The sequence below is a fragment of the Sciurus carolinensis genome, chromosome 6 (assembly GCF_902686445.1).
Source record: "Sciurus carolinensis chromosome 6, mSciCar1.2, whole genome shotgun sequence".
Taxonomy (NCBI): Eukaryota; Metazoa; Chordata; class Mammalia; order Rodentia; family Sciuridae; genus Sciurus; species Sciurus carolinensis.
Genome location: NC_062218.1, coordinates 7,445,915 through 7,472,301, shown reverse-complemented (window position 1 = coordinate 7,472,301; position 26,387 = coordinate 7,445,915). Strand labels below are relative to the sequence as shown.

The following is a 26,387-nucleotide window of genomic DNA, read 5'->3' as shown; positions in this document are numbered from 1 at the left end:
GATTTAGCACACTGAAAGGAGCTTTTGAGGTTTTGCTTTGCAAGGCAGTAGAAGCCACGGGGAAAGATCATTTCCCCTCCTGGCTTACACGGGGCCAGTGCTAATGGAGGCAGGGAGCTGGCTGATTTCAGACAAAACTGAATAGGACTTTTCATCTGCAGGCCAAGTGGAAGCAGGAAAACAATAGAGACTCGTATAGAATGTGCCCCGTGCGTGTGCACACTCACACAGGTTACTCACTCAGTGGCCTGAATGCTGGGAGCTGGGTACCTGGAGAAGGACACACAGGGAGGCTAGTAACAATGTCTCAGCCACAAAGCCTGCAAGCATTGGAGCTGGAAGTCTAACCTGGGGTCCCCAGTGTCCCCACACTGCACCATGAGCACTACCTGAGCACCCACTGTGTGCTTGGCATTGTCCTGGGATCCAGTGTGACCACAGGAACCAGACAGGCTGTGTGTCTCAGTGCCTGATTCCAGAACTTATATGTTGAGGGGCAGACCTCGGAGGATGTGATTTAAAATAGTACTTTGGTATTAAAGAATGTTACATTTAATCTATGACTAGGAATGTTTAAACTGGCTAACATATTCTTCTTGGGGAAAAAATAAGCCATTAGTTGAATCTGACAAGTGAGTTAATTAAAATCTTTTCAGACATGTACTAGCCAGGAAGACCTGCTTTTTTTCTCTGAATTCCCTTTCTGCTACACAAATGTAATGCTGAGCACCCAGACCAAGACCAAATTAATTCATTTGCTCAATTAGAAGTTAAGAGGAAGAACTTTGGTCATGTATTAGCTGTCTGCTGCTTTGGGATAACGACCTGCTGAATTGGTGAACTTTATATAATGATCTGTTGCTATGGCGACGAGTTGCCTGGTGAGTGGGGAGGGGGTCTCATCATTACCTCACTGATAAGGCCTGGAACCAGAGCAGATGCAGATACAAAAGGTTTTCTTCACTCTGCGGTAACTGGGGTGATGAGACAAACACTAAAAATACCTCTTTGGACACAGTGGCACAAAATCAAATAGTGTTGAATGCATAATTGGAAATAAAATAATTCAGCCTCCCTAGGTTGGTGCTCTTGGTGTCCACAGTGAATCTCCACCTGTCACAGATGACCGTGATGGAGACATTGGCTGTCTCTTTCAAGGTTTCATCCCTCCCAAGGATTGGGCACACAGAACACTGAGTAACGAACAGTCTCTTAAAACAGCAAAAGTAAGAAGAACAATAAAAATCAGAGCACAGATGATAGCTTTACATGTCCAAGGCTTTTGATAATCCCTTCATTTTTATATCCCATCTTCCTGAAAAAAAAAAAAAATCCCTTTACTTTTTGATATGAATTTTTTTCTTTTCCTACCAAGTGAACATTTTCATAAGTGTCAACTACATTGTAACTCCACCTTCTAAACCTGATTATTGCATCTGAGAGGAAGCATATTCGTCCTGTGTCTTGGAAGTGTGTCAGGCAGCTCTTTCTAACACAGATAAGTCTCCTAGAATCTTCTCTCCTGCCTCAGGCTCTCCGGAGCATCGGGGTTTAAACCCCTGGGTTCCTTGAACACAGTGATTCTCATTAGACATCCTTTAAGCATTAATTTTGTCCTTGCTAAGCTTTAGTGGATTACAGAACACTGTCAGATCATATGCAAGTCTGAAAAGCCAAACATTATTTTTACCCAGAGTAAATGTTACATTGTGTTGACCATGTTTCTTTTCCCTTCCTCTCTCCATCCTTGGTTATCTTCCTCTCTTCCTGAAATATATTTGTTTTTGTGAATTTTTGATATAGTAATATAACTAAAATGTCAGAAATTCTCCTAGAAGGAATCCACTATGTTCAGAGAATATTTCCTCAGATACCAGAAAGTTCATTCTTCAGTGCTCATTCAATCCTAATTTCCCCCACGCTCACCAGAGGCATTAACAGAAAGGTCTTAAGCATTGGCACCATCCATATTAATTATTACATAATAGTCATCAAAATGCATCACGTTGGCAAAATTTTACCTGCCCTGTAGCATCCTTTCCTACTTTTATAGATCAGATTTAAACACACAGGGGTTTAAGTAAAACTTAGGGAACTACTAGAAAATAATAAGCTATAATTATCATGAGTCACAGAAGGTTAAAATTTGTTTTCAACATATAATTTATAAGATGTCTGCATTAGAACTTGAGTTACAATTTCTTCAGGAACAATAGAAAAGTCATTTATGGTCTAGTTCTGCAATTGCTCTGAAAAAATGAGTTGTCAAATCTATTTTCATATTTCCTGGTTTCGATAGGGAGCATGTAGATTGGTCTGCTGTGGCTGCCACAGCAGCATCCCACAGGCTGGGTGGCTTGAGGACAGCTGTGGAGCTGAAAACACAGGGTCAGGCTGAGCAGGCTCTGTTCTTCTGCATCCCCCGTGGTCCGTAAGTGACCACCTTCTCGCCCTATCTCGCATGTGGCTGTGTCCTCATCTCCTGTTCTTACATGGTACTCTCAGACAGGAGGAGGACCACACTGATCTCCGTTTGCCTTAACCATCATTTTAAATACCTTGTTAGCAAATGCAGTCCCCTTCGGAGCCCTGAGGACTAGCATTCCCACACATGGGTTTTGGTGAACACAATAGTGCCCAGAGCAGTCCCTGCTGGCTGGAGGGAACAGCTGCATGCTAAGTGAGAGATCATTACACTTGGATCCATTTAGCTTGACCACCCCTGTCAAGATGAAAAATGGAATCCTGATGAAACTATTAAATCCACTTTAGCCACTTGAACACTGAAAATTGGAAAATATCCACTATTTTCTCCCAAAGCCAAAAATACAATTTTCCATCAGTAAAAATTGAATATTGTACAATAGAGCTTACATAACATAGAGCAAATAGTTATTTAGGAGTCTTACTTTTATTGCAAACTTTACTATTTATGCAAAATTTTTGTTCCTTAGATGCTATTTTTTTAAGGCAAACAAATCCAAGTTTTTACATTCTTTGTATCGGTCTGTTCTCTCACTTCCCTCACGAGCTCATGGAAATGGGAGCTGAAGGCTGAGGGAGAAGCCAGCCACGGGGCACAGCTCCCCCTGTATACTAGTTACCCCTGTAGCGAACGGCACGATGAGACAAGCATGTGACTGAAGCGCAGTTCCATCTTTAACGATCACTATTTAATATGCTGTTTCATCAGTTCAAATGACTATTCAGGAGCTCATCAGCCATACTATTGCCAATGCGCTATTTTGTAATTACATGTAATACTTTTTATACTTAAAAAAAAAAAATACTTTCAGCAATTCTTGTGCAAGCATTAGATCCATACGGAAAGGACCTAAGCTCTGGCTCAACAGTCTGATCTTTGGGCTTGCTTAATCTTTCTAGGCCTGCTTTCCTCAAATAAAAATTTAAAATAATTTTTTGCCTTTGCCTTCCAACTATGATGTTCTGTTTCTGTCTGAAAGGCCAATTTAGAAAATGTAAAGATAGAAGATGTTTCATAGAGATGGCCACAGCCCTGGGGGTCGCTCGTGTTTTCCTGCAGGAATTTATCTTATTGGATTAAGAGACTGACCTCATTTCTTACACTAGGGGGGAAAACGATCTACATTTCCTACAATTTTCTGTTTGTACATCATGCTCTACACCTGTACTTCTCTTTCCTTGTTTAGTTTAGGAAGAAATAAAGTTTAGTTAAAGGATAAATGAATCACGGGTTCTGTTTTGTTTTGATTTTCATTTGCTTTGCTCTGTTGTGGTAGTCAGCTTTCTGTCACTATAACAACCACCAGAGGGAATGAATTTATGAAGAGAAAAGGTTTACTTTTGCTCACCGTTCTGAAGGTTCCAGTCTGTGATTGGTTGGCCCCATTGGTTTTGGTGGGGAATGCCTGGCAAAGTAAAGATATTCCCTTCATGGACAGGATGTAAAAGAGAGGAAAGGAGGTAACAGGGTCCCACAGTCTGAGTTGTGGACATACTCCCATGACTTAAAGACCTTCCACGGGGCCCCCCTCCTGAGGGTTCCACTGCTGCCCAGGAGCACCTCTCTGGTGTAGCTGGTCATGTTGTGGGTTTGGGGTCGTCTCCTGTAGGGTGAGGAGCAGAGTGGGGCGTTAGGCACCTGGCTTTGCAGGACAGCACCCAGGACATCTGTGTGGCTCTCTGTGCATCTGCCATAGCCACAGCCTTCCAAGTGTGGCTACCATGAATAGAAACTGGTGCAAGTATAAAGCATGCCTGGATTCCAAAGTCTAAGTATAAAGAAGCAAAATAGGTACCTGATCATCTTATATAGATCATACAATGAAATACGCATGCTATAATGTTTTGGACACCTTAGGTTAAATAAAGTATTTGAATTAATTAATTCTTATATTTCTCCCCCATCCCAACTCCCAGAAAAATTACTTAAAATTACTTCTGTGGATTCTAGTATGTCTCCGTTGGATGGTGCTGGTCTGGATAAACCCCTCTGGCTCCACCTGACAGCAGTGCTGGGAGGTTTGGGGGTTTCATCATTGTGGCTGCTTCCCAGTCTCAGATGCCTGCTGCTCTGTTCCTTGAAACGTGTTCGGAGTCTGTCCTGGCAGCTTTATGACCACACTCTGCTCTAAAAACATCATTTCATTTAAACTCAATTTTTCTTTTATTTCCTGCTGAAAAACACATTTTTTTCTTTTCAGTTCCTGCAGTGTGCTTGGTAACTCATTTGCCGAGGATATGAACCTATTTTCCTGTGGGTGGAGGTTGGAGAAGCAAGTCTCCCTGTTCCATGGATCATTTCTTGTGGCTGGAATTCTTTGGGGGAATTTCTTCCTGTCTTTTTCAAGTTACACTCCAGTCTCTTGATAAGTATTGTGTAAATATTTCTTCCCCAGTAGTCATGCTGAAAACTGAATTTACACTGACTTGGTGACAATGTGCAGACCTTACCTTTGCAGCTCATTTGCACTTAGACTCTTGCTTTTCCCTTTGGGCACGATCCTAATGGCTCAGACTGTTGAGGTTGAAGTGATTGTCTTTGCTATTATGGTAATTAGCTTTTACCCATGCATTTCCTGCTTGCCATTAGACTTATGCCTGGTCTTCCAAGACTTACTGGTCACCAGCAACATATGGTGATCCGTACGGAGAAGAGAAGAGCTGGGCTATCTCCACCAGCAAGCACAACAGGAGACCCTTTCCGTGTCGAGGGATGGTCTGGTGATGGTGGACTGTAGCATCTTGTGGCTCTGGGCTGTTGTCCTTTTCCCTTATTCCTGGATGTGTTCTTTGGGAAGTGTGCACACCCCACTCATCCACAGTCAGTTGTTGGAGTTTGTCTTTGCAGGTCTTGCTTTGACACAAAGTGTAAGGGTGCAGGGATGCTGGCCACTGCTCGTGCCTGGGTGCCCATGCTGGCAGTTTTCTTCGGGAGGGAGTGCGGCATGATGCCTTGTGGAGTAGATGGCATGCACTTGTCCTGCAGATGGGCAGCAGATGGCCACTCCTACAGATCAGAGTGTTGACTTCCTTCTCCTCACCCGGGTTGGTCCAGCTGATGACTTCTATAAGAGTTCTAGACGCAGCCAGGGAAGCAGAGCTGGAGATCCAGGGAAAGCCAGGTGACAAAGGTGTTCCAGTCCCAGGCAGTGGAAGAGAAGAGCGGCAAAGAGTGGGAGGACGAGGAGCAGGCGTGGGGAGGAGGTGGGGGTAGCAGGACCTTGGGGCTCAGTTCCTGGCATTGGGGCTAATGGCACTGCTGTACTGTAAAGGGTCCGTAGGAGGTGGTTTGCAGGGACAGAGCCAACACTCCAGAGTGCAAACTGGGCCAGGAAGTCAGACATGGTTGCCATCTTTCGGGGATCCCCACTGCGGAGCGAGGCCTCAACAGAGGATGTGAGAGAACAGGAGAAGGTTCAGGCAGGGGAAGGAGAGGCTGGGGAAACAGAGGAGGGTCCTGTAACGCTGCAGGAGGGTAGGGGAACCCAGAGGGTATCGTCAGGTGACCAGATGCAGGAGAGGAAGGAGGCGCAGCAGAGTCTGGGTCGGAGACCAGCACCTGGACCCACACAGGGCACCTTTGGCAGAGCGTTAAACCCTACCATTTTGTCAACTTCCTTCAGCTGCAAAATCAGATAAAAGGTGTGCAGAAAGTTTTTAACCAATGATAACAAGCCAAATTATTACAGATCTTGTAAATTTGGGTTCTTTCTACAATTGCTTAAGGATCTGAAGCACATACGATATTGGCATTTGGGCTATTATTAGTTTGGACAGGTTTCTTGGAGTGATAATCCATCAATAAAATAAATAATAAGCAGCAAGACGTCTTTGTGAAAGTGTTGAATAAGATTGAGTTCTGTCACCTGCATTACCATGCCATGCTAGTGAGAAAACAGCATGAGGGTCACAAAAGGGACTTCTGCAGCAGGGTCCCAATTGCATGTGCTAAAACGTCTGCTGCCGAGTCCATGGCTGCCTCTCTCCTGCCGCCTCGTCCCCTGCCCTGTGCTCCCTCTCCTGTTCTAGCTCATGCACACAACCACAGTCTCTTCTGAGACAGGGATTGGTTTTAATCATCCCCAAATGCAGCATATGTCAGTATATTCTTAACCTTTGCCAAAAGTAGCATACTTCACCTGCTAGCTTGAAATAAAATTAAGCAATGACTTATTATAACTATATATATGACTGTGCAACCAGTTCATAATTAATCAATAAAAGCTAGTTTGAAATGTTTAAGATACACATTTTAAATAAATCCAGGCTAATTCAGGTATGCTTGTGTATTTTTCTTTAAATACAAATGGCCTCAGTCATTAAGGACTTTCATGGAGACGGGAAAAATAAAAAGTATTTTCTGCCTAAAATCTTTTTTGATGAAAATTTCTTAATTTTTATTTCAGTTTTTGAATTTCTTCTTAACCCAATATTGTGTTTACAAATTAAGAGTTGTAGTGTTTTGAAACTCGGTATCTGGAGTTTTCTTCAGGTATGTGTTCGGGATGATTGCACGTTCTTGGTGATGGGTCTTGCAAGTGCTTCTAGAAGTCTGGATTTCAGTCTCTGGATTTGCAGGCTGGCAGCAGTGGAGGCCACAGCACAGGCACCAGAGGGAGCCGTGTGGGCTAGAAATCTGTCCCCCTGATGTAGGTGCGGGCCATGTTGCGGCCTCACCAGCAAGTTGAAGGACCTGCTCCGTGCCCCTCACAGCCTGTCTGGGGAGTCTGCTGGATTCAGTGTGCCCTCACCCTTGGGTAGTGCTAGTGACCCAGCTCATACATAGTGCACCAAACACTAGTGGGCAGAAACTCTGGGGCCAGGAGGCTGGGATCTGGTCAGCAATGGATCTGCAAGAGTACAGAAAATAACTAGGAAAGCCAAGGTTAAGAAAAGCATCCCAGAGAACAGGAACCAGAGAAGAGGAAGGAGATGAGAGAGAAGGAGGAGAGATGAGGAGTACTTCCTTGTGTAGGCAGGAGGAGTGTGTCTGGTTTGTCCTACATATTTCGAGTATCAATCACTTTGGCCCTGGTGGGGCAGCAAAGTCAGCACCCCCGACCCTAGGGAGCCAAGATGGCCCCACGTGAATGTCTTTCTCCCGCTGTTCTCCACAAAGCTTGCTGCTGTGAGCCACAGCAAGGTTCAGTGTTCTCTCAGTTCCTGTATTTGCAACTGGGAGGGGCAGTGGTAGAAGAGCAGTTCTCAACCCTGGCTGCAGGGCAGCATCTTTGCAGAGCGTTAGAAAGCACTGGCACCCTGGCTGCACCTTTGGGGCAGCTGACCACTAGGTCTGCAGTGGGACCCGGGTGTCTGCATTTTTGAAAGAAGCTCCCATGGCTTTCCTGGCTGGAGAACAATGGCCACATGCTGTGTGTACTCTACTCGGTGTGGACTTTGAACCCACTTCCCTCCCACCCTCTTACCTTCACAGATTATGGCACCATTAAAAAAGTGCGCGCGCCGCTGAACCAGTCCTTGGGCAGCTGTTTGCTGGAAGAGATCGAGCTCTTCCCAGAGAGGCGGAGGGAGCCCATCAGGAGCCTGCGGATCCTGCACAGCCAAAGCGTCCTGTTCGTGGGGCTGCGGGAACATGTGGTCAAGATCCCCCTGAAGAGGTGCCAGTTCCACCACACACGCAGGTAGGACTCTCGGTCCTGGTGGCTGAGGTGGGTTCACCTGGGGACCGGGGACAGGAGCCAAAAAGGCTTTCAACTTCCCTGTGGCACATGGCCCTGGGAACTTAGTGTCTGTCTGCCGCCTGTATCCCAGGATGCAGGTCTTCAAGCAAACAGATTCACTGTGATGAGACTAACCCACTAGTCACGTGTGGAGGTGGACCACAGTTGTCTGTGAGCAGTTACCAGCGTACAAGCAAATGGTTCAGAGCGTTGGGCACTCAGCGGTAGCACTGATGCTTGGTGTCCCAACATTGACTGTTACGCAGCACAAGCATCGGTTCTGTTTGAACACACGCATACACACCCTGGACAGAAGCGGACGTAGTGTGTGTACTCCTAGGTGAAGCTCTGTCAGGCCAGCTTTTTCCTTGCTGTGACTAACTGACCCCACCAGAACAATTTTAGGGGAGGAAAAGTTTATTTGGAAGCTCACAGTTTCAGAGGTCTTAGAAGGCTGGCTCCATTCCTCGGGGCTCAAGGTGAGGCTGAACATTTGGTGGGAGAGGGTGGCGGAGAGAAGCCGCTCACATGGTGATCAGGAAGCAGAGGGAGACTCCACTCTCCAGATACAAATACACACCCCACCCACGCCCCCATCTCCACCTCCTCCAGCCACACCCACCCCTTCAGTTACCACTCAGTTAATCCCTGTCAGGGGATTAATTCACTAATTGGGTTAAGACTCTCACAACCCAATCATTTCTCCTCTGAACTTCCTTGCATCGTCTCACACGTGAGTTTTTTGGGGACACCTCACATCCAAGTCATAACTAGCTCTTCTGAGAAGAAGGGTGGGTGTTGATGCTGCCACACCCTCTCCCCAGGGTTCGGGAACAGCCCCCTTGGTTCTGCCTCACTCTGGAGGTTGGGTAGAAATGGTCTCCTTTTCTGTGTCATCACAACCACCAACTATTTGCCTAATCAGGGTGCCTGAGGGCAGTGGCTGGGGATTAACGCTTCCATGCGTCTTTCAGGCCTGTCCTGTGTATGTCGTGATGCTGGCCCCTAAGCTATTTCAGACCTCCTTTTCTCACTTATCTCATGTAGAATCGAATGGGAGAGTATGTGAAGTATAAAATTGAAAGCTCTCTGCAAAGGAGCATTTTTATATAGAAGGAAGTTTTCATGTGTAATCATAATATTCCTTTCAAGATGATTCTGGAAAATTGAATCTTTCATGTAATGCCTCCTTTGGTATTAGAGACAGTTAAAGAATGCTGTCAGGATCCTCCCAGCAAATAACGATGTGGTTGTGAACATTTTAAGACCGTGACATTTATTAACAGCTCTTGTCTGTATATGCCTACTCCTGTGTTCAACCCATGGCCATTGGAATGTGTTCTGGTTTGTGCTTCCTGCAGGACTGGCCTAGGGCCGGGGCTGCTGCTTCCCAGATGCCGATGGTTCTGTGGGTGACAGGGAGGGCCGTCTAGTTGGCAGGCAGGTCGCAGCCAAACGCAGATGGCAGGGCACCGGTCTTCCAGCTTCAGCGCCGAGAACTCTGAGTTCTCGTGGTGACTTGGGGAGGGTCTGTGACCGGGTAGCACACAGGAAGACCAGGCCTGTGCTGGAGGGTGTTTCTGGTGCCAGAATGGAAATGCGAGGCTTGCAAAACAGGCGGCAATCACCCTTTTCACATAGCTTCGCTTCACTGAGTCTGGGTTCAACCTCAGCTCCTTGTACCCGCAACTCGGAAGAGAGTCCTGGGTGGATCACGAGGAAGACAGCCAGGAAGGCCGGTGCCATCCCTCTCTCCTGCACCTGCACCCCAGCTGTCCCGAGTCCACTGGGGCCTGAGCCACCAGGCACAGAGGCCAGCAGGGGAGGCGGCCCTCTTCTTTCAAGGAGAAGGAGGCCACCCGTGTGTCCTCAGCAGGCTCCTGGGCGGAGGGGAGTTCTGCATTTCTCCAGAACGGCCTCCTGCTGCCCTCCTGTCCACGCACTCAGAAGGCAGCAGAGCTGAGGACCCCACTGTGAAGGACAGATCGTGTGGCCTCCACGGGGTGGGCTGTGTGACCTCAGTGCTCCTTCTGGGAGAAGAAAATCTAGAGATTTTGAACCAGGTGTCTCTTTGGATTCCTCTGCATGTGTCTCTGAACTGTCCTCTTGTAGAAGAAAGGCTCCCAAGAAACACTCACGGGAGGCAAGAAGCTGCTCTTTCAAACACTGGCGTCTACATGATCAGCTCCTTTCTCATGAATTACAGGGGAAATCTGTGTTTTGTTTGTTTTTGTTTTTTTGACAAAGGCAATTTTAATTTTCTGGAAATATACCCAAATAAGTACACTGAATGGAAATAGAATCACAGTTGTGTATATTGTATACTCAGTTCTGTGCCAAGTATACTTTCCAAAGTACAATATCAGTGATTTTAGTATTTGAAAATCAATTTTAAAAGTGCATATTTATAACAAAATGAAATTAAACCTTTATCTCTCACTCTGCATGAAATTCAACTCAAAGTACATGAGAGACTTAGGCACTGGAACAGAGACCCTGCACCTACTAGAAAAAAAAAAAAAACAACAGGCCCACATCTTCACCATGAAGGCCTAGGATCCGACTTCCTTAACAAGAAAGCATAAGAAGTTAAATCAAGAATCAATAGATGGGATAGACACAAACTAAGAAGCTTCTTTTCAGCAAAAGAAACAATCAGTAATGTGAAGAGAGAGCCTACAGATTGGGAGAAAATCTTTACCACATGCACATCAGATAAAGCATTAATCTCTAAGATGCATAAACACCAAAAAACCAAATAACCTAATCAATAAATGGACTCAGGAACTGAACACTTTGCAGAGAAGAAATATGATGGATCAATGAATATATGAAAAAATATTCAACATCTCTAGAAATTAGAGAAATGCACATCAAAATTACTCTAAGATTTCATCTCATTCCATCAGAATGGCAATTATCAAGAATACAAGAGAAGAATGGAGGAACTTTAGATTATGTAGAGGGAAATGAGAAGGGAAGAAGGGGTGGGGTGTGAAGGATGGTGGAATGAGACAGACGTCATCACCCTATGTACATGTACGATTATATGAATGGTATGAATGTACATCATGCACAATCATAGAAATGAAAAGATGTACCTCATTTGTGTACAATGAATCGAAATGAAGTCTGTAAAAATAAAAAAAATTTTTAAAATTTAAAAAATAATAGAAGAATCAATAAATGTTGGCAAGGATGTGGGGAAAAGGCACGCTCATACATTGCTAGTGGAGTTGCAAATTGTTGCAGCCACTCTGGAAAGCAGTGTGGAGATTCCTCAGAAAACTTGGAATGGACCACCTTTTGACCCAGTTATCCCTCTCCTCGGTTTATACCCAAAGGACTTAAAATGAACATACTACAGTAACACAGCCACATAGCAGCTCAACTAACAATAGGTAAACTATGGAACCAAACTAGGTGTCCTTCAACAGATGAATGGATAAAGAAACTGTGGTATATATACACAATGGAATATTACTCAGCCTTAAAGGAGAATGAAATGATGGCATTTGCAGATAAATGGATGGAACTGGAGAATATTATGCTAAGCAAAATAAGCCAATCCCAAAAAACCAATGGCCGAATGTTTTCTCTGGTAAGTGGATGCTAATTGACAATAAGCGGGGGTGGGGGTGGGGGTGGGGGGAGGTGGCTAGTGGATTAGGCAGAGAGGAGTGAAGGGAGGGGAGGGGGATGGGGTAGGAAGGAAAGTAAAGTGAGACAGACATTATTACCCTATGTGCATGTATGACCACACAACCCATGTAATTCCACCGCATGAACAACCAGAAGAAAGAGAATTTATACTCCATTTATGTATGATGTGTTAAAATGCACTCTGCTATCTTGTGTAACTAATTAGAACAAATAATAAACATAATAAAAAATTTATCAATGATAATGATTCCTACAATTTCACAAGTGTGTGTGACCTGTCTGGCCCAATGCTGGCTTTTATCCCCATTGTCCTTAGTGACTACACTGACCGTGAACGTGAAAGGCCGTGTCGTCCCCATTTTTCAAATGAGGAGGTGTCAGACTGGTGTCCGGCATCCTGCCTGGGATCCTGTAGGTCCTGCCGTGTGAGACCTGGGTCCAGGCTGGACTGTCTCTCCCGTGGTTTGCTCTGTGTCCCTGGTGCAGTGAGGGCGTCATAGGCAGGATCAGATTTCCTCAGGGATCTGACGGAAAGTCCTTCCAGGTGTGCTTCCCTGGGACAGCTGGGCAGGACCAGCAAAGGCAGGACTCAGCTGGTCCAGCTGGAGATGCGTTCAGTAAATATTTGTTGATTTAGCAATTGGCCCTCTTTCTCTGCCCTCTCAGCTGTTTTACTCATACACTGAAACACCAGCATTCTTATGAAACAGTAACACTCCCTTTACCGAAAAGCATGATGATACAATAGCAGCAAAAGGATTGAAGACCTTTGGGCCCTAGGTACCTGTTTGTTTTAGCTTTGCTTCATGAACTAACTGAGGAGAGAAGAAAGGCTGGGCACTGCAGAATCACAGGCCATGCATGAAGCAGGAGAGTCACGCCTTTCAAGTCGTGCCTTATCAACTGCAGGGAAGGAGGCCTCATGACTCCCTCATGACTCCACGGAGCTGAGCTGGTGTCTGGTCACTCTTAATTCCATTAGCCTGTAATAGTGTCATCTAGATAAAGAAATTAACACCTCATTAAGGAAATTAGTATGGAAATTAGGTTACTGCAGGACATTTATTGCTTTAAAGGTCAAAGCTGTAAAAGGTAGAGTTAATGGGCTAGCACCTTTATTAATTAAATATTCTCAGAAGACTCGCTCTGCCCAGTGGGAAGAACATGCAATGTGTACAGAGAGATGGCGGGATTACCACGTGGCCCCAGAAAGCGCACTGCAGCCCGGCAGTGCTGAGTTACATAAACACAGCAGGAAGCTGTGACGTGTGCACCTTGTAGAGCAAGAATTCTCCCTTCACGATGAGTGTGTGATTTCCTAATTCTACATGTCTTGAGTTTTTGTCTCCATTGGCTCTGATTTAGCCACTAAAGACTGTGGATTTTCTTGGGTTAATTCATTCGTAGTGTATTTATTGAACTTAGACTTGTCCGTCATCAAGCCGAGCCCCAAGTGTGGGATGACAGATGAGTCACCCCTGACCCTGCCCTCAGATTCTAATAAGAAAATCTGTCATAAATAAAATTCCCTGAGTATCTCTCAAGAAAGTGAGTCACAGGGTCTTGACCTTACCTTCCACCTATGCCAAGGTGGATTTATCTTTTAAGTCTGATCCTGGACCACACTAAGACCTCCTGTCCTCACCAGCCGTACCTGCCAGTGATTTCTGAAGCTGTTTTAGTTCAATATTTTTCACTGCTGTGTCCAAAAGACCCAACAAGAACAATTTGAGGAGGAAACGTTTATTTGGCGGCTCATGGTCTCAGAGGTCTCAGTCCACAGACAGCCGTCTCTGTTCCTCAGGACCGAGGTGAGTCAGGACATCATGGCGGAAGAGCATGGTGAAGGAAAGCAGCTGGGACCATGATGCCAGGAAGCAGAGAGCTCTGCTCAATAAGGACACATATACACCCCAGAGTCACGCCCCCAGGGGCCCCTCCTCCAGCCACACCCCACCCGCCTGCGGTTACCACCCAGTTAATCCCTATCAGGGGATCAGTGCCCTGCCCAGGTTAAGGCCCTCATCAGCCGCTTCTCCTCCAAACCTTCTTGCACTGTCTCACACACGAGCTTTGAGGGCGGGCGGCACCTCTCATCTAACCCATGACAGACTGCGTCTGAGTCCAACAGTAGGAGAGCTCACTGCCACGTCACGACACACGTGTTCAATGGATTGTCACTCAGCGGGTTACTCCGAAGCCGTTAAGTGGTGACTATGAAGACATCCACAGGACCTGGCAGTATTGAGGAGAGGTGACACTAGGTGTGTGCCATAGTCACAGTGGTTTAAAAATAGAAAAGGAGAAGTGCAGGGACCTGCATGGCCGTTAGTTGAGGTTCCTGGACAGGGAAGTGAGGGGATGGAGAAAAGACAAACAGACACACAAACAGAGAAGAAGCCGGGTCCCAGTGGCTCACTGACAGCCCTAGTAGGGAAGCAGTGATGCAGCCCAGCACGTTTGCTACCCAGTTATAAACATCCAGAGGATTTATGTAAGGGAGTTTCTTCATGAGGACTAGCAGCCGGATTATGATTACCAGCTGTGCCCCAACATCCGTCCCCAAGCAGCCAACATCTCAACCTCAAGGTCAAGAACCTAACAGCTCCTTGACTGCCACAGAACCTCCTATGGAACAGGACGTCACCATAGCAACTGGGCAGTCTCAGTGGATGCCTTTGCACCAAGAGCTTCCAGGAAAGGCATCACCTCGGTCCCAGGACAGTTCAAGACCCATAATTCGGTCACCACTCCCGAGAGAAGAGATTTAAAGTGCTGCACCACGCTGGTCTGACCGGAGGGGCCCACTGCAGCAGGGCTGCCGAGCTGGGTGACGGCTGGCAGGTCCTTCAGCACTGTCGTAAGGTAGCAGGGAGACCCTCAGGATGTGACGGAGAGTGGAACAGGAGCGAGCATGAACTCAACTGCAAACGAAGAAGCGTAAGACACGCCACTGTCTGTTCTGTAATGCCCAGGCCCAGGCAGGTTGGGGGTCTAAAGCTGGTGCAGTTCAGGAAGGGTCTTGCTGAAGAGAAGAGGATCAAATCATAAATTCAAAACCCCTGAGGCCAATCGCAAGGCCTTAAAAAGTCTCAGGAAGTGAAGACTTCTGAACTTTCTCAGTTTCCATGGCAACCCCCTCTGGCAATGGTAGAAACATAAATGTTGATCCAGGTAGACAATAAAAACAAAGAAAGCAGGAGCAACGCCCAGGCTCGTCCCCGCACCTCTGGGTTATGGGGGGACTTTTTCTTCTCCTTTGTCATATTTTAAAGAAATCACATTATTGTTACAGTGTGGAATAAGCTTCTAGAGCAGGATGGTGGACTCAAAATCCCAGGGGCCAGTTCCTTTCCCAGGGGCTTTTGGCTTTCCTTAGGAGTGCCTTGCCCCACCAGCAGGCTTGGGTTCCTCTTCTGCTGGGTTTTTTGAAAAAAGTGTGTTCCTGGTCTCTAAATGGCCACCTGAGCTCTAAACTACTGGTTGGATAAAGTTTGTAAACGGGTATAATTACCTGTTTTACTTCAGTTGAGAAAGGATCAATGAGCTCACGGTGAAAGGGCTTCGTGGTTTAGTATCTACTCCTCAGGCTTCCTGTGTTTGCTAAAGCTCTGGCAGCGTCTCCGTGGGAAAGCTGGGGCCGCCGGCTTTCATGGCACCAGAGCCCTATACCTGAGTGTTCCTAGGCGCAGCACCTGAGCCCCTCCTGAAGGTTTTATTAGCTGCGTAATTCCATGAATTAATAAATCAAGGAAATGGCCATTCCCCTGTGTTTGCAAAACATTTTTGCATATGGAAAGATAAAAAGCTTTGGCTTGAGGTTGATCCTGGGCGGGCACTGGGCCTGGTGTGTGACGTGTGCGAGTTGCTCAGGGTCTCTGAGGGTGTCCCCAGTCTCTGGCCCAGTCTCTGGTGCGTTACCAGAGTCACTGGTGGAGCGTACAGAGCAGGTCCGCACAGAAGGATTTCAGGAAGGTGTTCCTTCCCTGCCTGACTCTCCAAGTGTGGTCATGGGCGTCCTGTGGGCTGTCCTGGCCTTTGGTCCCTCTCACTCTGCACACTCTGAGGAAGGTCGGACTCGACATCCCCCTCTGTCCCAGACGTAAGCCAAAATCAAACGCAAAAACTAAAACTGAAACGGAATAAAACCCAATTAAGAAATTAAAAAGCAGGAAGCTCTTGTCCACGTGCTGACCCGCGTTGCCCACTGTCACCGTGGGACCAAACCAGAGGCACCCGGGCCTGTGGGGAGGTTGCTCTCCTGCCTTTGAAGAACTCCCCGCTGTCGGAGAAGTGCTGGGACCCTGGGCCCGATTCCGTGCTGCCTGTTAAGACGTTCCCCAGACTCTCGTCTCCTGGCGGATGCACTGTTAACAGTCCGGCAGAGCCTCCTGTCACCCGTCATGGGTCTGGAGAGTGACGGCAGCACGACCTCCTGCGGTGGCCGCAGCGTCCACCAGTGGGTCTTCAGTGGCTCCCATCTCGGGTACACGTGTCCGTGCCTGGCAGAGCGGCAGGTGCAGGCACGGATGGGGCTGGCAGTGCCAGGCGCGCGGGCCCGGCGCTCACCTGTGCGGCCGTCACTGGGGCTGGCGAGTCTTCGGCGCCGACGCTGGACGCCCTTCCCCTGGCCCTGGCTGTGCTCCAGGGAGGATTCTTTCTCTCTGAGCCTCGGCTGCTCTGTTGTGGGCAAACTGTAAAGTTGGCTGGATTGAGGGGAGTGGATTCCTTCCCGCGGGACTTACTTCCTTTGAGATTTTAGGTGAAGGTCAAGATGCAGCGCCTGACCCCTTTTGCCCCCTGCAGGTGGGACTCCTGACCCCAAGCCCTCTCTCCTGGGGGTTTCTCTTGAGGAACTGATGGGGTGAAGAAGAAATGGTTTTACCTTGATTGGCTGGGGAAGAGGGGCCGATGGAGGGTGGACCTGGAGGTGCTGCTCATCCCCGTGTCTCGCGGTGGAGACGGTAGACGCCAAACGCGGGTCTTCCCCCCGATCTTTCCTTCCCCGGCCCTGGGACGCGGCTTTTTCTGATCATCAAGCCGGTGACTTACTTGCACATCTCTGAGCAGGGGAGGCTGGTGCTGGGCCACTGATCTTCCCCCGTCCCCACTTTGTGCAGGTTCTGGGCCTCTGATGAGGCTGCCCTTTGTGGAGAGCTTCCTCTTAGGGGCAGACTTGGCCTTTCCAGAAAGATCCAATGTTTATTTCAGGGAGAAGTTTGCCCTGACTGAAGCCCGAGGGAGGCCCAGAGAGCCGGGGACCCTGCATGGTGAGGGTGAAGCAGACTGTCCGCAGCGAGTCAGCAACTAGAGCTGGCGTCCAGCTTGACGGCAGCTCCCGGACTCCAGAAAGCCCTTGGGATTTGCTTATTTCAAACGTTCACTTTTTTCACTTCTTAAATCATCACTTTTTTCACTTTCCCAAATTATTCACTGTGAAATTTATGCTCATCAGATTTGATGTGTTTTCTTTATTTTTCCTACTTTTAAAAATTTTATTGACATATATTAACTGTACATATGAATGGGGTTCAGTGTGATATGTCAGTAAATGCGGACCGTGCACTGAAGGATCCCAGCCTCCCTTTCCCCTCTCCCCAGGCCTCTTCTCAACTCGAGTGGTCCCTGTTCCATAGTCAGGTGACTTGCTTTTCAGCCTCCACAGAGAGAGGACATGTGGCATTGTCTGTCTGTGTCTGTCTTTTCCACCTGATACAGTGTCCTTCAGTTCCAACCGTTCTGCTTCAAAAGGCAGGATTTCATTTTTCTCTGTGACTAAATAGTGTTCTGTTGTGTTTATATACCATATTTTCTTTATGCATTCATCCATGGATGGGCCCCTAGTTTGATCCCGTATATTAACTATTGTGAATAGTGCTACCATAAACATAGGCAAGCAGGTATATCTGTGGCATGCTGATTTCACTTTTTTTGAATGGGTATGCAGAGGTGCTACAGCTGAGTCATACAGTAGACCTCTTTTTAGTTTGTATGAGTTCAGTTTAATATTAAAAACAAATTGAAATTTGAAAAATTTTCCTTGTGTTTATCAATGTTATTTATGGCAAGCCAAAGGTGAACAGTTTTAATAATTTAAAAGTACTGAAATTCACTGCTTGATATCTGCACTCCTGTTTATTGCAACACTATTCACAAAAAACTTAGCAAAGGAAATAACCTAAGTGCCCACCAATTTATGAATGGACAAAGAAAATGTGGTATATAAATACAGGGGAATACTATTCAGCCAGGAAAAATGATGAAATTCTGTAACTCAGGATAACATGAATGGGACTAGAGATCTTTGTGCTAACTGAAAGAAGCCAGACTCAGAAAGATAAGCACCACATGATCTCACTCATACGTTAGATCTAAAGGTGTTAATCTCCTAGAAGTTGAGAGTAGAGTAGTAGAATTCTGTGGTTGGGGAGACTAGAGAGGGAGTGGGGGATGGGGAAAGGTTGACCAGTGGCTATTAAGTTGCCATTAGATAGGAGTAACTCCTTCAGGTGTGCTGCCGCACAGCAAGGTGACCTAGATAACAGTAATGAATGGTACATTTCAGAAAGCTAGAAGGACACCAGGTGTGGAGGCTCATGCCTGTAATCCCAGAAGTTCGGGAGGCTGAGACAGGAAGACTGCGAGTTCAAAGCCAGCCTCAGCAAAAGCGAGGTACTGAGCAACTCAGTGTAGACCCTGTCTGTAAATAAATTACAAAAATAGAGCTGGGGATGTGTCTCAGTGGTCTGGTCCCCCTGAGTTCAATTCCCAGTACCCCTCCCCCTGAAAAAAAGCTAAAAGGAAGGATTTTGAAAGTTTTCAACATAAACAAATGATAAATGTTTGAGGAGATAGACATGTTTAATCTGATTTAAACATTTCACAATGTATACATTTGTTGAACTTCATATTATCCATTAATATGTGTAATTTAAAATAAATAAGGCAGGACTTATATGTTTAGGACCTACCTCTAAGTACATTTAACTCTAAAACATACTTAATAAATGAGTTTTCACATTAAACCTTTGAATTCAGACTGACATTGTTCTCTGAATCCAGATTCTTTCAAATACCAGGGCAATACATAAAATGAGAATAGTGTAAGGTTCTTAGCAAATTAATGGAAAAATTTTTTGAATGTTGACAAAATATAATTTATATAATCGTGGGATACAAAGTAATACTATTATATATGTAACAATGGGAAAATGGTTGAATCTAGCTAGAATTTTTATTAAAACCATTCATCACATGAAGAAAAATATTTTCAAAGTAGGATAAAGGAAGTCCCCTTTCATGATGGCTACGTTAATGGGAAACCCATGATTTTCCGTGTGGTCTCTTGAAGAGACCCAGCTTCCAAAACTAAAAACGCATGATGATTTGTTTTTCAAGTACAATTTAGAATAAAGGGAGAGCTCATCAGAAGTTTGCCTGTGGTATAAAATACTTCACAGGAACAAGTCGTGTCTCTTGCTCCATGGTGTCCCTATGAACTTGCAGTTTGCCTGGGTAGAGGCTCTGCTGTTTAAAGGGGTAAGTGCAATGCTAAGAGCTTGCAGAGCGGTGAGCATAAGAGGAAGAAAGGGGTGGTTACCGGAGAACTATGATGTGAAAGCTTGTGCTCCCTCCCTGGACCTAGGTGGCCCTGTTTCAGGTCCCCAGGTGGCTTTACAGGGGAGACCTGGAGAAAGGCAGGGCATCTATAGAATGCTCCCCTCCGGATGCTTCCCTGAGTGCGGCTCTTTAACCACATAAAGATGGTCCATGTGCAGGGCGCTGCCCTGAGACTCGCTGCCCTTCTGTCAGAGGAGATGCCCTCTGACTTCTCCTTAGGAGCTGCAAACGTGAGCACGTCACTCTGGGGTGGCTCCACGCCAGGACCTTCCGAGGTCCAGGCTCCATGTCACAGCCAGGTGAGGTCAGAGCAGGCAGGTCAGGGGCCCACTCAGGTCTGTCTCACAGGCCACTTGAGGTGTCTGCAGATTTCCAGAAACTTCCTCTGGGCATTTTCCTACAGAGGAACATCTGTACATGCAGTCATCCGGGGAGGATTCGCTGACTCCCATCCTCACTACCAGTTCAGGAAGGCACACTTCTCACATCCTGTGTAGTTATGATGCTTTGTCATCACGTCCCTGTCCCCAGGGGATGATGTTATTAAACAATTTGTAGGTCTTGACATTAAGAAATTTTGGACATTTTTTTATAATAGGAATACAGGTAAATTCTATTCACTGGAACTGATTATAGAAATGAATTTTAATTAAGTTATTAGAAATTATATCTCTGAAATTTAAAAACTAGACACTTTCAGAAGCAGATGTTCACATCTCTGTAATAAATCTGCGTGTTAAACAGATGGTGTCTGTTTTGGACAGAAAAGGAAACCATAAGTTATTCCTACCTCCCTCATCCCGTCTCCTTAATCATGGCCTAAGGACTTAGCGAGTCATGGTATTACATAAGACGGGGTGTCTCTTGCTGTCCCCACTGTAAAAGTGTGTCCTCTCTGCGATTCTGAAGTTGGCCTTCCCATGCTTTCAAGCCTGTGTTAAAATGGAGTGGCGCTCACTGCAGCCGAACAGGGACTGACCTGGAGCGAGGCAGAGGAGGTGAGCTCAGTGCCTCAGCAAGCAGGACCTGCAAGTCCCCGAATTAAAAAGCTGAGCTTCCTTCCTATTTTTTTGTGGGGGCGGTGGTGCGGGTACTGGGGGTTGAACTCAGGGTCACTCGACCACTGAGCCACATCCCCAGCCTACTTTGTATTGCACGTAGAGACAGGGTCTCACTGAGCTGCTTAGTGTCTGTCTTGCTGAGGCTGGCTTTGAACCCTGCATCCTCTTGTCTCAGCCTCCCGAGCTGCTGGGACCCCCCACGCCCGGCCGCTGAGCTTCCTTTTGCTAAAATAAATAAATAAACAAATGTAAAACAAAATAAAATGGAAGCGAATGCTGTTTCTAATCGAGGCAGTGTACTCAGAAAGCTGTTGTGGGGTTGGAACGACCTGATGCGGGTCAGTCCCCAGAGCCGTGCCTCACATGGGGTCATGGCGTTGGATGTGCTGTGACTATTTTGTGTTACTGATCTTAGCGACTTGATACTACACTCCTCCCTGCCTGCTGCTTGATGGTTGAGCTGTGACTCTTAACCCTGGTAGCCCTCTAACGTCCTCCCTTGCTGTAAGTGGTGTCCTCCCTCTGTGACAAGGACAGTGCCGCTGTGGGGCTTCACTTCCTGTGTCACTCCTCACTGTCATCTGTGTTTCTCCCCCTCCCCCCTTTACCTCTTTTATTTGTGATGTAGGGACCATGCTCCTCTAAGGATGCATGCTGTGTATAAAGCAGTCACCATCTGCAACTTGGGATAGAATATGTGCAGTATTTTAGTGCAACTTCGTGACAGTACCATGTACGTGCAAGTTGGAACACATGTTCTGGTACTCAGAAGGAAGGTGTCCCCCTTGCCTTGAATTTGAACTAGCCACACTGAACCACTTTCCAAGTCCGTGCTTGTCCCTGGGGTAGTTTCTCAAATCGTCTGCGCCTCAGTTATCTCACTAGTGAGTGGTGATGGCTTCTGTGGTGCCTGTGGTGCCGTTGCTGGTAGTGATGATGGTGGTAAAGAGAAAGTGTGAGTGTCTGCCTGCCCAAGGCTCATGTCCACGTAATGCACTGGTTCTCTGGCAGTTCGTACCTTCACGTGTGTTCAATAAATGGTGCCTGTCACGAAGCAGATGTTCGTGATGGTCACAGTGGCGGTGGTGGTACTGACGGTGGCCATAACTGTTTTGTCTCTGAGCTCTGCAAAGTGTTCACCTTAGCTCAGCTCGTGACGCCATCACGCGCTCATAAGCACCTGGAGTCACCTGTCCCGTAGGCTAGATAAAATGCACGCATCTCTGTCAACGTAAGTGCTGTAGTGTTAGATACTAGAACGTCAGACAGCTACGTTGTGCAGACTGAGCAAACGCTCCCCATGGGGGCGCCCCCTCCGGGGGACGGGCCCCCAGCACACTGCCTTCCTGCTGACCTTCGCTCTGTGATTCCAGCACCTGCATGGGAGCCCAGGACCCTTACTGTGGCTGGGACGTGGTGATGAAGAGATGCACGAGTCTCGAGGACAGCCTGAGCATGACACAGTGGGAGCAGAGCCTGTCCGCCTGCCCGGTAGGTGCCCACCCCGCCCAGCCCGGGAACCGCCTGGGCACGGCCTCCGGACCCCTCACCCACACTCCCCAGCGTGCACCCTTCGGGAGGGAAGCATTCTTGCAAGTCGGGGTGTGTTTTCTGAACTCGCAGCTCTTGGCTTGCAGGAGGGACACCGATTGCTGCCACATGCTTCTGCGTGCAGACATCTTAGGAGAAAGCAGTGCTGGTTTGCTCATGGATCACACTGTGGCTGAGTCTTGGAATTTTCCCCCGCAGCTTGGGGTGGGCTCTTCTGCCCCTTTGTAGCACTGATAAAATGGGAGCTTCCACACCAGGACTTTCCCCTGGGGGCTGTAATTTCAGAAGTCAGCATCAGCGAAGATTTGAAAAGAGTAAACTAAAGGATATTGACCCCAAGGGGGACCAACTAGTAGAATCTGCTCCGGGTCACGAGAAGGCCTGGGAGAAGCAGCCTCGTGCACGTTCCCACGCTGCAGCCTGAGGGATGAGAGATGTGCCTGTTATTCACGGCCAGGCCCTGAATCCAAGAAAAGCAAATTCCACTCTTCCCTTTGCTCATCTAGTTGGTCCGGGTCCTCACTTGGAGGAACTTCTTTACTTTTTTCTTTCCTTTGAAACTCTCCACCCAGTAATCTCAAATTCATTCTTCCATTCTCAGAGCACAAGAGCGGCAGCTGGAGCTCCCCTGTGTTTGACAACCGCGAAGTCACCTTGTCCTGGCGTAGCTGCAGGTCTCAGCCTGCCAGCTCTGGCAGGACAAGGGTGCAGGGAGGTGCCACATCAGTTGCTCAAGTCCTTGCTTTTCCCCAATCCCCTGGAACGCCACGCACATCTGTGCAGCCGCTTGCTTCCCCTCCGCCATCTGAACCCTGTGCTCCTGAACCCCAAGGTCAGGAAGTGGACCCCCAAAGGGAAGAAGGCATCCTTCTGCAGACATGGTGTGGGCTGGGGAGGCTTCCAGAAAGGTCCTGTGGGCCTGTGCTGCCACACCCAGACTCTGAAAGCCAACAAGGTCAAGCTCTCGGCTGCTTTAGTGATACCACTCCTGGTCTTTGTAGAGTAAGAGCCATCGCTCTTGAAAAAGGCTAGAAAAAGGCCACTGTTTGTGCTCAGTTCCTTCCGGCTTCTGAACAGCACCAAGAGCACAAAGGTGGTCCCCTTTGATTCTTTGCAGAAGATAAACCCATAATGTGTCCTACCTGAAATATAGCTCCCAGGTGCAGACAGGTCCTTTAGAACATCTTCTTGCAGGTCTTTGACTCTGCATCTTGGTGGTAGAAAAGGCAGAAGAGAGCTGCAGTTCTCAACCAATAACATCCCCGGCCTCAGGCCTCTGCTTCTTCCAGTGAGTATTCAAGATGTGCTGATGATGTAATGGGAAATGCACACTCACGCCCTGGGCTTGGGCAAATGTGTGTCTTGGATATTTTACAGCACAAAAGAAAAATAGAGGGATCCAGTATTTCAGTGACCTGAGAGTTGCTTCCTGCTAATGAGAGGATACTGTCTCTTAAACACAGATGGACTTGCCTGGTGCTTTGAAAATAGAGCTGAGGTATAATTTCTGACCAAGTGCCACGGCACACGTGTCTTCTGGTTTGAGGTGATTTCACTATACCCAACCATTTCCCTATCCTCTTACACAGTGGACTTCGTAACTTATCAAGATGTGCTTTGGGTAGTTGAAATATGCCAGGAAGCCAACAGTTGGCAATAAATTCTGTCATTTTGGCAAAACAAAAGTATATTTTTATTTATATATGCTACCATATAGAAAATAGGAAGTACTATCTTATTATTATTATTATTATTGGTTGTAATACTAATACTAGGTAATAAATAATAAGTAAATTACTACTCTTTATATATCATTGTCTAAAAATCTCTTACAAAAGGATAAGTTAGGTGAAAATTATTGGCATCAATGTAGATAGAGCAGGCTTATGTATTTTTGAAAGTCATTAAAAATTTTGTTCCAGGATTTTTATTTTTTTTTTAATGAAATGGAAGAAAGACCTAATTTACTGACTAAAATTACTATATTCTTCATTTCTGATTTGCCATTGGTTGTGAAGTATACCACTGCTTTAAATGTTTTAATCCTGCATGGAAAAATTCATGGATCAAATGGATACCTGTGGGTCTCCCAGGAACAGGGTTTTGCTCCGGCCCCTTCCTAATTAACATCTGTAGGTGAAAGGGGACATTAGCAGTGATCAAACCTTAAACCCTCCATTAGAGGCAGCACCATAGACTGGAGTCTAAAGGTTTTCTCCAAAGTGGTCATTGAGAAAAAAAAAAAAAAAAAAAGCAGGATTCAAATCCAGTATTTCTGACATTCCCTAATCTGAGGAAAACACCATTTCCAGTTCTTAGTACCTCCCCAAAGCAGTGGCTCATACATGGACTAGTAACCCAGTCATCACCCTGCATGTTATGCTTGGAGAGCAAGCAAGACACTGTTTCTGAATTTTGTATGAAACCAACTATCAGAGAAGGAATGGGGAACCAAGGTTAAGTTTATGGCTGGGGTCACGTGAAGCCACTTTGTAGGGCTTACCTCATCAATGCTCATGGTACCCCCGGGATAGGCAGTGTTGCTCCCATTTAGTTAATCAAGGAACAGGGACTCGGTATTGAATGAGGTTCCCTGCTCACCAGTACTACCAGGGAGCACAGCACTCCAGGGTGGCTCTCCTCCGGGTGCTGTCTGTGTGATCCATTTGTAGAGCTGGACTTGAGATGGTATTCAACTGACATCGTAACATGGGATGAGCCTTCCTGAGGAACAGGTCCAATATCCTTTTTTGCTGCAATCTGTGGCAGAAGGTACAAGAAACTCTGACAATAAATAAAGGAAGATACACAAATTCTGAAAAGACATTCAAATAGAAAATATGAAACTTCAATTTAACCATAAGAGAGTACAGGTTAGAGTACAGTAAGAATCCAAAGGGTACTGCAAGTACCTCTGTACTCACCAAAAAGTCTACACCTTGGTAAGTTGAGAATGAAGCATTCGAATATTAATGATGAATCAAACTTAGGATTAGGTTATGCTTAGCAAGAATTGGATCATCCTTTTGTGGCAATTGGCAGTTTGTTATTTCCTGGGTGAAAGGGAATTAGCTATTGCACAATGGGGAGTGTGTGATGATGTAAATTTTATTTCTTTGAGACGCTCACCAGAGAAAGATCTAAAGGATTATATTAAAAAATGACCTGGCTGAGATCATAGGGTATACATTTAGCTTGTTTGTCCTAATTCTTAGACCTTGTAGAACCAGAGTGACAGAGCACACTGCTTATCCCACCTAAGTCTTAGCTCTACATTGGGATGCAGATACCGAATGTGGTGAAGAGTGAGATAGTTAATATGTGTACAGACTAGTGCTTGGCACATACTAAACAAATGAACCCTGGTATGTGTTTTATTATGCTTTCAGATTTAATATACAATTGTATAAAGCACATATCCCCAATAAAGAGTCACTTGAAAGAAACGTGGAAGAATCACAACTACAGAGAATTTATTCTAGATAACTTTATTCCACCCCCAAGGGCTAGGGACCAAACCCAGGACCTTGTGCATGGTGGGCAAGTGCTTTCCCATTGATCTATGTCCCCATCCCAAATAGCTTTATTTCTTATGTCTGTTTAAGGAAAGCTAAGGAAAACACACATACACACACCCACACACACACACACACACTTAGTACCTATTTATTAGGAAAAGCAAAGCTCCAGAACTACCCCACTCTTCATAGTTCTATATCCTAGGCAGATTCTCAAACTAAGAGGGTCAAAGTCAACACAATCGCCTGACTTAATGCAGGGCAGAGGGTCCTCCTGTACTCCGCATGGTTCTCTGTGGATTGTAAGTTCTCTTTATTCCTAAATGTAATGGGACCAACTGCAAAGGCCTTGGGTTGAATATTGCCCTGAAGGCCACAGCTACCCGCGTCCTGACAGACCTCAAGCCACGTTCTTATCTTGCAGAGTTGCATTCACTGTGTGCTCCTGCGGATGCTGCGTGTGGTGCGGCTCCTTCCCTTCCCAGTGCTTTACGAGGATCACTGTGCTGCTCTATTTGCCTCATCCCTCTTGGGTCATTGTCATTTATTTCAAGGTCTTCCTCTCTCCTCCTATGTCATTCTTATTGGCTCATCCTTTGTCCAGACATATACTCGGAAAAGGCACATTTATAGCATCTCTTTCCCTAAAACCCTGAAGGTTTTAAACCTGAAGGTAAAAAAACAAAACAAAACAAAACAAAAAAAACAACTCAAAGAATATCCAGGCATTGCTTCTGGGTGAGGAGTAGGGGAAGATCATTTCCCTGGGCCATCTAACCATGCTTGGTGACACTTTGGGCTGTCGTAAC

At 46.4% G+C, this 26,387-nt stretch overlaps 1 protein-coding gene across 1 annotated transcript in view; it reads left to right on the top strand.

Annotated features, from left to right (window-relative positions):
- The window catches only part of Sema5a (semaphorin 5A), a 443,089-nt gene that overhangs the window by 345,581 nt on the left and 71,121 nt on the right, over positions 1-26,387 (top strand). Inside the window, 2 exon segments of the mRNA XM_047556570.1 lie at positions 7,919-8,126; positions 21,883-22,000. Coding sequence (XP_047412526.1) covers positions 7,919-8,126; positions 21,883-22,000 — 326 coding nt within the window.